Below are 14,565 nucleotides of genomic sequence, written 5' to 3'. Positions count from 1 at the left end.
GAAATGCAAAATAATATACAAAACTATATTATCAGGGGTGTATAAAGACCTTTCATAATGTACCGTTATGTTTTTATTTCCTTAGAATGAGATGTTTTTTTATCTACATACACCGAGGGTCCCCTTACATGGAAGTCGCCATTTTGTCCCACCATGTTTCTACAGAAGCTCTTAACGGACAAACGTTTTATTAAGTTGTCTCCAATAATGACATGTTTGTCCTGTGTCGGCTACCATAGCTTTTTTATGCATTTTAAAAGCAAGGGGTGAGCTGTGAACTGAGCTGTTGGTTGCAATTTGCAACCTCACCACTAGATGCCGCTAAAATGTACACACTGCACCTTTAAAACTTTGCTAAAACAACAAAGCTGGCGATGGTGGCCTAAGACTTTTGCACAGTATTACAGCTAATGGTAAAACAAAATCTATTAACTCTTTCACCGCCAGCGTTTTTTAAAAAAGTTGCCAGCCAGCGCCAGCGTTTTTCATGATTTTCACAAAAGTTAAATGCCTTCCAGAAAATGTTCTTCTTCAAATATATAAACATACAATACACCAAATGAAAGGACAGACCCTCTGCTTTAAAAAAAACCCCGTTTCATCCTACCTTCAGTACTTCTTTTGTAATCAGCTTTTGAATATGGGTAGGTTTCTGCAAAAACACCACATTTTGAGCAAAAAGCAGAGAAATTCCATTTTTGTGACGGACTTATCATAGAGATCCCATTCAGAGCGATCTTTAAAACAGACACGGACATGCAGCAGCTTGCCATAGGGCAATACTTCCGGTTTTAAAAAGTTGCGGAAGTGCGCCACCTAGTGGATAATAGCGGTGTTGCGGAAAGACGGAAATACTCGTCATTGGCGGGGAAGCGTTTTCTCTTGATTGACGAGATATTTCCAGCTTCTAGTCATTTATTGTGCAAGCTACCTTATTATATCTACCCGTTGTTATTTTACCTTAATAAAATTAAAATATGTCATGCATGAGATTGGTACCATAGGGTTTAACCAAAATCTAAATGTAGCTATCAGCAACATTAATTAATAAAGTTAGCAAACACTAACCAGTCTGTTAACATTAATATTTGCCAGCATTCAAGTTTGGTAGCAAATCTATGCATGATTCCATGATAAACCAGAGATATTGCATTAGTTGTTTTCCAAGTTATTGTCATTTACTGTACATGGCATGCTACCTTATATTTTGCAGTTTTCAGCTATTTTTGCATATTAAGCTAGCATTAATTTAAACAGTATTAGCAAACGCTAGCGGGCTAGTCTATTATAATGAATATTTACAAGCCTCCAAGCACAGACGTCACACTTTAAATCCTAACTTGTTGCCTTTCATTACAATCCACTTGTTAAGCTGCTTTCGCATCACTTGACATGCCATCTCCTTTTCCCTCTTTCTTTTTCTGTTTTTAGCCCCCGACAACTTTTTTGCTTTATCCATCTTGACAACAACAGTGTACGTACCTGGTCGCTGCCTTGCTCAGCGCGCTCACGCTGCCAGCGCCCCTGCTCGCGATATTCCATTTTAATCCAAAATTCTCTTATGGAATTTTATGAGGGCGTCTACTCTAGTCTGTTTGTCCTCTAAAATGTTATATAATGTTGAGGAAATACAGAAATGATTTAGAAAAACGAAACAGGAGCAGCTACACATAGAAAATTTGGCACCTGCATGGTGCGGCGCCCCTATGCGCCACATATAGCACATACCCACTTTTTGCACCACTGATCAGTACGAGCAAAAGGGCAACCTGTAAAATATTTATGAACCCCACAGCTTATTAATCCCTAGAATGTTTAAAATTTGTATTAGTAGTGTCAGGGAAAAATACGACAGAGAGATCCCAGTGCAGATGATGCAGTTTATTGACACAGCAGTCACTCAGAAGGCTTTAAATAATGAGACAACACAAAAGGGCTGGAAGAAATCCACAGCACGTCTGGGCACAACGCCACACTTGGCAGACGGAGGGAGAAGAATAAGAGAACACAGTGGAGGACGGACGAAATCCACAGCACGCCTGGGCACAACCCCACACTCAGCAGGCGGAGTGAGTGGTCCTGTGGCGGCAGAGAGAGAGAGAGAGAGAGAGCGTTAGAGGTGATGAGCGCTGGACTGCGAGAAGCTGGACAGCTCCCGTGGCGAAAATCCACACTGCTGGACAGCGGCAATGCCACGCAGTGAGTCCTCTGCACGGAAACGAAGAGGAAACAGGGTTCCCGTGGGGTCTTAAAAAGTCTACAATTCAGAAAGTTAAATTTAAGGTATTACAAAGTCTTAAAAACGGCCAGATTTTCATCCTAGGTCTCAAATTTAATTAACCCAAGTCTTAAATTTCTTACCTCCGTTTATTCCCGAAAAGCGTTGTCCGCAAAAAATAAAATAGTAATTTAAAATGCTGTAGAACTAATCAGTGACGGAGGAAGAAAGTGTTTGATGGGCGGGCCTCTAAAAAGAAGAGTTCCGCACTTCATGCATCACTGAATCGCAATTCAATACAGTTTTTAATCATAATTTTTTTTAAAGAGGATACACATGTAGGCTATTATAATCCACGCAATTCGTGCCATAAACTTTGTTTATGTAAACGAGGAAGAGTCATATCACTCCCTGGTTAAATACAGTGTACCGCAGGGTTCGGTTTTAGGTCCTATCCTGTTCTCGTTATACATGTTACCTCTAGGAGACATTATCAGGAAAGATAACATAAGTTTTCACTGCTATGCGGATGATACCCAGCTTTACATCTCCTCACATCCCAGCGAAACACACACGTTTTCTAAGCTAACGTTTTCTAAATGGCACATAACTTTCTTAAGCTGAACTCCAATAAGACAGAGATACTTATTATTGAACCGAATCGCTACAAACATAATATGTTAGATTTCAAGTTGCACATAGATGGCTGCACTGTGGTGCCATCTTCCACGGTTAGGGACTTAGGTGTGATGTTCGACAGCAACTTATCCTTCGATAGTCATATCGCCAACGTCTGCCGCACAGCATTCTTCCATCTTAGAAATATCTTGAAAATACGCCATATACTGTTTACATCTGACGCAGAGAAGCTTCTCCATGCTTTTATGACCTCTAGAATAGACTATTGTAACTCGCTACTCGGGGGATGCCATGCAAATCAAGTAAACAAGCTTCAGCTAGTTCAAAACGCTTCCGCAAGGGTCCTTACTCGATCTAAAAAGTATGACCACATAAGCCCAATTCTGGCATCTTTACACTGGCTACCAGTTAAATATCGCATACAATTTAAAATATCACTAATCACCTACAAAGCTTTAAATGGCCTAGCACCCTCATATCTTAGAGAATTACTATCAGAATACAATCCATCACGCACACTACGGTCGCAAAATTCTGGTCTCTTGATTATCCCTAGACTATCAAAAGTGTCTAAAAGTGGAAGGTCATTTTCCTACTTAGCCCCTAAGCTCTGGAATGATTTACCAACCGATGTCCGAGAATCAGACACAGTCGATAATTTTAAATCTAGACTTAAAACTTTTCTCTTCAACAAAGCATTCGCATAATTTGTCTAGTAAAAGTACTTAACTCGAAATAGTAATCTGTACGGAACAAAGCACTCGCGGTCATAACACAGACCAACCAAATAAATAAATAAAAACCTTATCTTAACCTATAGTCGGATTGCGATTTTGGAACTTTCGTGTTATTGTGAATAGTATGCCATACAAACCCGTTTGCCACTGAACCTGCATTAACGACGACAGTGGGGCTTTTGGCCTTAGTCAAACGGGTTGGCACGTATGGTTGGGTTGTGATTTTGGCGCTTTCTTTCTATTGCGAATAGTATGCCATACAGACCCGTTTGCCACTGAACCTGCATTAACGACGACAGTGGGGCTTCCGGCCTTAGTCAAACGGGTTGGCACGTATGGTCGGGTTGCGATTTTGGCGCTTTCTTGTGTCTTGTGAATAGTATGCCATACAGACCCGTTTGCCACTGAACCTGCATTAACGACGACAGTGGGGCCTCCAGCCTTTGTCAAACGGGTTGACACGTATGGTCAGGTTGCGATGTTGGCGTTTTCTCGTGATCTTGTAAATAGTATGCAATATAGACCCGTTTGCCACTGAACCTGCATTAACGACAACAGTGGGGTTATAGGCCTTAGTCAAACGGGTCGACAGGTTTCATTTTCTCTTAAAAATCGGAAGGTGACCCTTAGTTACCATATATACCGTCGCAGTGGGCCCCCAATTTGCTAAATCCTCAACTGTGGATAAAACAATTATGCCTTAATAGTTAGTCTGTCTGAAACTAAGCTGATTAAACCACATCACTGTGTGACACTTGCATTACACGTGAACGGCCCCTACGCTAATATGATTTTGTTTTTCTCTCCCTGTCTCGTCCCTGGGTCCCATTGACCCTGAGGACAATGGGACAAACAGACCCAGTTCCGGTAGATGTGAAAGTCGGCACACCTCTGATCTACTGGTCGTCCTTCAATGTGATGCCCAGCTGATGCCTGACCAACGACCACCGGCAGGACCCGCTTAATATCCGCTTAATCTCTGCTTAATCTCCGCTTAAACTCCTTATCCGTTTATATGTGTGTATATACATGTATATCTCCCAAGGGTTTTTCCCTCCTAGGACTTTTATTTTTATTTCCTCGGCTAAACAACCTGGGGTTTTTGTTTTTTTTCTCCTAGGGGGTTTTTTACCCCGGGGAGGTAGCCTGCTTTGGCTTAACTTAGCTTCTTCTTCTAGACGTTACATTAGTAATATGCTCGCTCATAATGTTGCGTCATAGCCGCAGCAAATTTGACTGCTTATGCTATTGTGTATTATGTTATGCTTTCTGTCGTTTTTCTGTGCTTTTACTGCTTCTATTAATGTAAAGCTGCTTTGAAACAATTGAGTATTGTGAAAAGCGCTATATAAATAAAATTGAATTGAAAAAATTGAATAAGCTATATTTCTGGTGTTGTGAACTGACTGTATACTGTAGGTTTGGCGAGAAACAAACCTTAAATGCAGTTTTGTATAAGCAAAAATCTTTACTGTGTTAAATTAACCTACTAGCCCGTGGCTTACCTGAGCACAGAGCATTTGCCAGGTTCTGAAACAGAGGACATAGAAGTGAAAAAAATCAACACTGCTTTATTGAAAATCAACTCACTGCTCCATGCACGTTTACTCCCTTGACTTTAATCTGCTAATCTTGATGATATGCAGCCTACAAATGCGACCTCTGGAGGCTACAGCCTTAAAATTTAGAAATGGCCTTGTTAGCAACACACAACAAACCATGAACAGCCTTTTAATTGTAAATTTTGTGTAATTAGAGAGGCGCATAATTGCGATGGCGGTATAGTATTAGTGCATATTTATGCATATAACGTATGGGTGGAGAAAGTGTAAAACATGTTAACAAGGCACATATCAGCAGCTGACCATACTGATCTTCCCATATTAGTGGATTTTATGTCAAAAAATGATATAATAAAAATGTCATGTTTTGAGAATTTCTGTCGCATTGGTCTTAAATTTCACTCATAATGGTCTTAAAAAGTCTTTAATTTGACTTGGTGAAACCTGCAGCAACCCTGGGAAAGCAGTCTTTAATGCCGTGTTGGAAAACAGAAGATCTCAGAAGGCATCAAAGGATCAGCGGCGATAATCCAAAAGTTTCGGGTAGCAGGGGGCACAGAAAACAGGGAATAACTCTAAACAGACTGTAATAAATCACACGGACAAGACAAGAATCTAGACTAGCTAGAATGGCCGAGAACATACAATGACGAACTTGCAATGAGACACAAAACACGCAGGGATTAAATAGCAAACCGATTGGCCATCAAAATGAGGAGCAGCTGTGTAGTGACGCATGTGAAGGAAATCACACTGATGACACCCATGTAAGAGTGTGACACCCACGTGCGACGCTGTCAAAACAAAAAACAAAAAAACAAGGAAACAAAAGACATAGCGAATGGTAAGACCGAAATCATGAGAAGCAGAACTAGTAAAATTCTTAGAATTATTATTGTCTCATCAGTATTATTGTATTTTATTATTTCATTTATTTTAGAGAAACTAAATAACCAACATCTTAACCAGTACCACCAGTCCTAAGTTGAGTTAAAATGACAAATACACATTCACACATGGCTACTATTACTAAGTTTGAGTTCAAATTACTACAGTTCTATCATTTCTTTATATAAAATCATAATATAATGCTTGACTGAAAGAGTTTACTTTCAGATTGAAATTTCCTACTTTCAGATTTGCACTCGCTACTGAAAAAAACCCAGCTAAAACCAGCTTAGTGTGGTCCTCCCCACCTGAAAAAGATGGTCAAGCTGGTGGGTCAACTCAGCCTGACCAGCTAAGTCCAACTTGATCAGCATAAATGGTCTCAGGTCTTCATGTTTGTGGGAAAATTTTCAGATTTATACTGGATTTAATGATTTAAATTGACAAATGAAAATATAGAATTCATATTTTATTTTATTTCACATTGATTTCAGTGCGTGGTTTGGCTGACCCTAAACACAAAAAACAAGATCTTATCCCACTGAAATTAAGGGAACTATGTTTTTAAATTTCGGAAATTTCCAGTGGGGTCATCCTGACCACAAACATATGATAAGGGTAAATACATTTTGGAAGGCCTAAAATTTTCTCTGTTTGTATCTGTTTATTCCCCAGCATGTTTGGAAGTGTGGAACTGGACAATCTTAATCCAAGAATGGTCTCCAACGTTCACATAAAAGTTATTTACAATCTGGAGGGACCATTTGTGTAAGAGAAAACACATTTTTATTTTCTTGTTTTGTTCTCATTGTCCTATCACTGGAGCAATTGAAGTATCACCATAATTGTTTTCATTGTACTTAATCATTTCTGATCATACACTTGTGTGTAAGACATCATTCAAAATTGTGAAGGGCCTACTTTTATTTGTGTAAATTCATTATTACAACAAAACTGTGTTATTTAAGTCTGGCTCTGCAAACATCTTTCTTAAACATGTTACAATCTGCGAATAATTAAGAATCTGCGAATACTCGTCACCAGTAATGGGAGTAACGGCGTTATAAATAAGTAAAGAGTAATCAAAAAAATTACTGTTTTCCCCGTTATAACACCGTTACTGACATTAAAGTGCTACACGTTGCTATAATTAATCTCACTGAAGCGAGTAGGCTCTCATCCAGAAAGGCAATGATTTTCTTGTGTGTGTGTGTGTGTGTTAGAGGAGGTGGGACAACCACATAACCGATGATGATTGGGTGAATATCCGTTGTTAGCCAACCAGAGGCAGGTAGAGTTCATACACAAATACATGCACAGTCTGAGCAGTGCAGTGTTACCAACTTGGTGACTTTGTAGCTAGATTAAGCAACTTTCTAAACCCCTTTTGCGACTTAAAAAAAAAACGACTAGGACAAATCTAGCTATCTTTTCTGCCGTGATTGGAGACTGACACGAGAGCATGTATCGCTCTCTCTTATCAACGAGCTGCAGGTGCTACTGCTAGCTACTCACAGGCAGCCCGGTCATTGCACTGCAGCCCGTCTGAGTCCCACACACCCACAACGACAGAGCGATGGCAACTACAACGAGCTCAAAGGTAGCGGTCACAAACACAAAGTACAACCCCAAAACAGAAAAAGTTGGGACACTGTAGAAATTGTGAGTAAAAAAGGAATGGAATAATTTACAAATCTCATAAACTTATATTTTATTCACAATAGGATATAGATAACATATCAAATGTTGAAAGTAAGATATTTTGAAATGTCATGCCAAATATTGGCTCATTTTGGATTTCATGAGAGCTACACATTCCAAAAAAAGTTGGGACAGGTAGCAACAAGAGGCCAGAAAATCCAAATGTACATATAAGGAACAGCTGAAAGACCAATTTGCAACTTATTAGGTCAATTGGCAACATGATTGGGTATAAAAAGAGCCTCTCAGAGTGGCAGTGTCTCTCAGAGGTCAAGATGGGCAGAGAATCACTAATTCCCCCAATGCTGCAGCGAAAAATAGTTTTCTGAGCTTCTCAGAGAAAAATTGCAATGAAATTGAAGTTATCATCATCTACAGTGCATAATATCATCCAAAGATTCAGAGAATCTGGAACAATCTCTGTGCGTAAGGGTCAAGGCTGGAAAACCATACTGGATGCCCGTGATCTTCGGGCTCTTAGACAGCACTGCATCACATACAGGAATGCTACTGTAATGGAAATCACAACATGGGCTCAGGAATACTTCCAGAAAACATTGTCAGTGAACACAATCCACCGTGTCATTCGCTGTTGCCAGCTAAAACTCTATAGGTCAAAAAAGAAGCCATATCTTAACATGATCCAGAAGCACAGGCGTTTTCCCTGGACAAGGCTCATTTAAAATGGACTTTGGCAAAGTGGAAAACTGTTCTGTGGTCCAACGAATCAAAATAAATTTGAAGTTCTTTTTGAAAAACTGGGATGCCATTTCATCCGGACTAAAGAGGACAATGACAACCCAAGTTGTTATTAGCGTTCTTTTCAGAAGCCTCCATCACTGATGGTTTGGGGTTGTATGAATGCGTGTGTCATGGGCAGCTTACACATCTGGAAAGGCACCATCAATGCTGAAAGGTTTATCCAAGTTCTAGATACATATGATCCCATTCAGACGTCGTCTCTTTCAGGGAAGACCTTGCATTTTCCAACATGACAATGCCAGACCACATACTGCATCAATGACAACATCAAGACTGCATAGTAGAAGGATCTGAGTACTGAAATGGCCAACCTGCAGTCCAGATCTTTCACCCAAAGAAAAGATTTGGTGCATCATAAAGAGGAAGATGCGACAAAGAAGACCTAAGACAGTTGAGCAACTAGAAGTCTGTATTAGACAAGAATGGGACAACATTCCTATTCCTAAACATTGGTCCTCCTCCAGCTGTTCCTTATATGTACATTTCATTTTTCTGGCCTCTTATTGCTACCTGTCCCAACTTTTTTTGGAATGTGTAGCTCCCATGAAATCCAAAATGAGCCAACATTTGGCATGACATTCCAAAATATCCCACTTTCAACATCCGACATGCTATCCATATTCCACCGTGAACAAAATATAAGTTTATGAGATTTGTAAATTATTCCATTCCTTTTTTACTCACAATTTCTACAGTGTCCCAACTTTTTCTGTTTTGGGGTTGTATAATAAACACTACTTTTCCATTGTTGAGGTGAAAGGCAAGAATATTTATGTAACGTGCACTTGCAGAGTAAGAAAGAGTCTCTCCACGTCTAATTCTGATAAAGCACCTCACATCATCACATGGTGCTACAAAATTAGTCATTTCCCTTTACTGTTCAGTTCATTCAATCAACACATTTAATATTGGGGGCATCCAAGTTATTTGAAATATTTGAACTTTTTTAAGTAATGCAATAGTTACTTTTCATGGTAATTAGTTACTTTTATAACGCAGTTACCAACTCAGTTACTATTTTTAAGAAGTAACTAGTAACTATAACTAATTACTTTTTTAAATTAATGTTCCCAACACTGCTGGTCACACAAACATGATAAACATGTCTAGAAAGCCTGAAATGTCTTACTTTTAAACAAACAAATTACTATGGAAAACAAATATGGCCTTTTTGTGTAATCTGTATGAAAGTAAAGAGGTACAGTTTCTCATCATTTTTTTGTAGATCCCACCCACGGGCAGTGCATGGTATTCGTAGGTTATGACCTGACACAAACTATGCAAACGCCCACAAACAATGACAACAAAGAACAAAGTTTCATCAGAGACTTTACTGAACGTTTGGATGATAACACATACAAACATAAGGAAAATACTCAGATGGGTAGAGAAAGTGGGGAGAAAGGTTCATCTAACCTCAGAAAAGCATTTTAACTCTGAAGATTAACTCATTCACCGCCAGCCTTTTTGAGAACAGTTTCTCAACTTAATTTTTGTGATTTTAACAAAATTTTCACAAAATTCCTTGCAGGAAAAATTATTTTCTATAAATATATAAACATACAAATTATATCAAATTAAAGAACACACCCTCTGCTGTCAAACAAACAATAAACAAACAAACAAACAAACAAAATTGGGAAAAAACTTATATATTTACTTATATATTTACTTTTTCTACTTAATTTAACCACTGAAATATGGATATTTCTCTTCAAAAATACAACATTTTGAGCAAAAAGCTTAAAAAATTGTGTTTTTGTGAAGGAACTTATGTTAGAGATCAGACTCAGAATGACTATCAAACATAAAGGAAGTTAAAATAAATCATTAAATCTTTTTAACTTCCGTTTTTGATCAATTCGGTTTGGCGCCATCTGGTGGATAAAAGCGGTATTAGACTTTCACTTTGAAATTCGTCCAGAAAGGCATATTTATTAGTTAAATATGAACTCATAAATGACGAGATAACTCGTCAATGGTGGTGAATGAGTTAATGGGCGAAGAGTGACTGGATCCAGTGGAGGATATTACTTCTGACAAGTAAGTAATTTATTCTCAGTTACATTTGCTAACATATTGTTCTTGATGGCAACTTTGAGTTACTTTTAAATGTTGTACAACAAATATTGACTGTGTGCTGTACTATCATTCCAAAATTCTATCGCACATCCATCCTATTGTTTACATGCAAAGGACAATGAAACACGCGCAGCCTGCTTATAGCCACAGTTTCGACACAGTTACACATGCTTATATAAACATACTCATTAATACATTGTAAAGAATAGAAGTTGGACATGACATCAATGGGCATCTGATTCACTGTACGTTCAGATGTTCATTCCAGCACAACACGCACATTTGAAGAGTTTTCTTCTCTGTGTCAGCCATTTAAAAAGAGTTTTTTTTATACAAATGAGCTCTGCAGATGTTCATCTCAGGAGATGTTCTGAATTTAGTTTATGTTCTTGATAGTTTATACTAATTTAGTGTTATCAGTGGTATTTATCCATCAGATATGTATGTAGTCTTATGTGGTACTAATGTGGACAATATACAAAACCAATGAGATATTCAAACTTCATTGTCTGCAATGTCCAATTTTCAAACGGACATTGCTGCTACGGCTGTGATGGTTGTCATAACCACAACACAACTGTGGTGGTAAAGTGAGAATTTTCTGTAGCAAATTCTCAACTTTACCAGATCCAAATGTCCTTACATCTGCATTAAGCTTGGTATCGTTAGTACACCAGTCATGTTTTTGAATGGTCGTGCATCATTCCAGTCAGTTTCCCCTGAGACGGAAGAAATACTGAGTGAGGCACTTCCTTCTTTCAATAACCCAAAATGATGATTTTTACATCATTGAAAGAAGGAACTGCTATATCTTTGTCGAGGGTGAAAAACTACAGACACTCATTCCTCATTTTTCCAAGGTGGGGGCTATGGGTGGGACCCACTCACGCTACAGACCTATGGGTGGGACCCATTCACGCTACAGACCTATTACAGATCAGTGGGTGGGGCTTAGGAAAATATACGAACACAGACGAAAAAATCAGCCACCATCTTTATGCTAAGCTAACAGACATTGTGGAGCGAGCCAGACTTCATGTTACAATAATACCGGAAGGTAATCGATATGATATGGAAGAGGGTGATTTTGCAAGCGTGAGGCTCTAATCCGCTGTTCATTGCACCTTTATGAGCCACAATACAGCAAAGAGCTGAGGCAGATGGATGAACAGAAGCCAGAAGAGTAGGCCGGAGCCTGGGTTTCGGCTGAGTAGAGGAGCCCGGGGAAGACACCGCAAGACAGTCTCTCTGCTGCGTGAGAGAAAAGCCCGGACTGGCTAGAGCTTGGACGGACTAGTAGTGCCTTTACTCTCGCTCTGTGCTTTTTGTATAACATTTCCGCATCAGATCAGGATATGGATGTTTGTTTGGTGAATGGTTTTATGTCTATATTGTGCAGGGTTCCCACACCTTAGTTAACTTTAAATTCAAGGACCTTTCAAGGACTTTGAAGGTCCAATACCCTCAAATTCAAGGACTAAATGTGGCGTAACATTCAACATTCAAGTGAGAGCAAGGTTACATCGTGTTACCTTTTAAAGCTCCAGTGTGTACTTTTTTTAGTTAATTCTTAGCAAAAACCCATGTTTTCTTCCAAAAGTATGTGCTCATTCATGTGTTATTACTTCCACCCCACTAATCAAAGTATTCTCGTAAGTGTAGAATCTGCTATTTAAAATACATACCGCCGTAGCGCTCTCTGGCTGAATCCATGTTGTGGCTCCATCTTTGAAATACATTCGCCGATGAGGGACATTCCTGAAATTCAAGCTCCGCCTTTCGCGCTTTCAGAGTACACTCAAGCTGGCCGCGAGCTGAAGCCAACGGAGGTTGCATGTGTAGGCGGTATACGTCATCAAGACAGTCTTATTTCAGAATATTAACAATTATAAAGCTGACACTTATTCTTAGTTAATTGTATTGTAAATTGATGTAATATGCTTATGACTTGCGAATGTAATGCTCAGTTAATTTAAATAAACCAGGCTTGATGACGTATGCAGCCCGGATATGCGACCTGCGTTAGACTGAATCCTTCGGCTGCACGCCGTGATAAACCTGCGATCTAATGCTTTGATTTGAAAGCCTGTTGAAGACATATTCTCGAGGACATTAAAACAAGTCGCCAAGGAAGCGAAACAGGGATTTTAAACGACAACGCGACAGGAAAAACATCAAGACCAAAGTCAATATTGGAGTTAGTTTTGCAAGATGGGGCTCATTGGACAATGAAGTTGCTAAGTTACTTTCTTCACCAGAGGTAATTCAGCATATTCGTTTACATCTATACCGTTTATGTTGTAAACTTGAACATGGGTATGCGTAACACTTGTTAGTGTAAACATGCATGTGGTTTAATGTCTTGGAACAGCCACACGCCGTCTCTCCGCCCATTTATGTAATCTGAGGTACTGAGATAAATGTTTTTCATCTTTACTGACCTCTAACACAAACACACGGTGTACAGCGCTATTTTTAGCCTTTCATTGATAAAAGCCTCTGATCTGCGCGTCTTTCGTTTCATTTTACAAGCGTGTGAAAGTTGAGCGATCTTATTTCACCAATATCAGAGAAAGCTCTTACATATACACGGACATGTAACGTTTACTTAAACATAAGCATTGGACTCTGACATATTAGTGCGCGTCCATTTAAACCCTTCATTAATCCAGCTCATGTGTGTGACTTGTCCACAGACCAGCTCCTCAGTAATCTGAAGAGAAGCGGTCGAAAATGGACAAAAAGAGACGGATTTAAACACCAAGTGTAAACGTAATGTGTCTCTCTCGTCCACTTGTGATCTGATCGACGAAAACACATCTTAATACCAAGTTTAACAGCCCCTGTGATATTTTTCCTCGCGTCGATGAAAAAAGAAGTGTCTAAGCTACGTTTATGGTTGCTTTTTGTATGTGATTTTAAGCGGACACATGACAATCAGACTTTTTCCATGTTAAACATAAATCTGTGTGCTTTGATGGATCACACGCAAATGACATTGCAAATTGTTCATTTTTTTCATTGCTTTTGCTTTGTAGCTACTGGAAGCCATGTTAACCTTGGCATGACACGGCCGGGCCACCGTACGAGTTAAAACGCGTTCCGAATGGGGGGGGGGCTAGAAAGTAATATTCAGTTGGTTGTCATATAGACTTTCGCTTGATGGGAGTAGATCCTACACAGTGGAGCTTTAAGATACATTGTTACAGTTCCCTTTCGAGGGAACTCACACTGCGTCACTGCATTTACACTTTGGGGACGCATCCAGGGGTAAGTCCATCTGAATGTGTATATCAAATTCAACCAATGGTGAGTCTTAATGACAAAGACAAGGTTATGCAGGAGCCAGGAAGTATATCGCTATCTGAAATATTGCCAAAGACGGCTTTACAGGGACGCAGGAAGTATGGCAAGGGAGACGCAGCGCCTCGTTCCTTTCTCAGGGAACAACAGTTACATATGTAACCCGAGACGTTTTTTATGTTTCAAACACAAACATGTAAAAAATCAACAATCGCATACAGAAGATATAAGCATTTAAAGTGAACATTTTTGGACATGTGCTTAAAAAGTCTAGAATTTTTATGATATTATCCTACACTACACAGGGAATAATATGGATTTTTTTCCAGAAAACCTCTTGCATAAGATAGATTCAAGCACTTTCTATGACCTTTATCTATGTATGTATATTTTCAACAACTTCCGAGGGCCTTAAATTTTTTTCCCCAGATTCACAAACTTTCAAGGATATAACACAGATGTTATTACAGTAAACAAGAGACAAAAAGAAAATTGGTAAAACTAAATAAACATTTAATATGCATACCCTTTTTTAAGTACTTGATAAGACATTTGTACTGCGGATCTGACACCTCCCGTTACTGTTTTAATAAGACTTTGCTACACACCAGAGTGTTATTGTGTGTAACACAACGTAACACCACGTTTAAAAGTAAGTCATGATTGGTGTCTG

General features: G+C 39.1%; 1 protein-coding gene across 1 annotated transcript in view; it reads left to right on the top strand.

Annotated features, from left to right (window-relative positions):
• LOC129425951 (ADP-ribosyl cyclase/cyclic ADP-ribose hydrolase 1) overlaps nt 1–14,565 on the top strand; it is a 110,050-nt gene that overhangs the window by 84,189 nt on the left and 11,296 nt on the right. The window contains exon 6 of the mRNA XM_055182044.2: nt 6,720–6,812. Within this exon, the coding sequence (XP_055038019.2) occupies nt 6,720–6,812 (93 nt within the window). The remainder of the gene's footprint in view (nt 1–6,719; nt 6,813–14,565) is intronic.

Source organism: Misgurnus anguillicaudatus, chromosome 25 (assembly GCF_027580225.2).
Source record: "Misgurnus anguillicaudatus chromosome 25, ASM2758022v2, whole genome shotgun sequence".
NCBI lineage: Eukaryota > Metazoa > Chordata > Actinopteri > Cypriniformes > Cobitidae > Misgurnus > Misgurnus anguillicaudatus.
The sequence above is the reverse complement of the archived record's forward strand: the minus strand, read 5'-3'. Positions and strand labels throughout refer to the sequence as shown.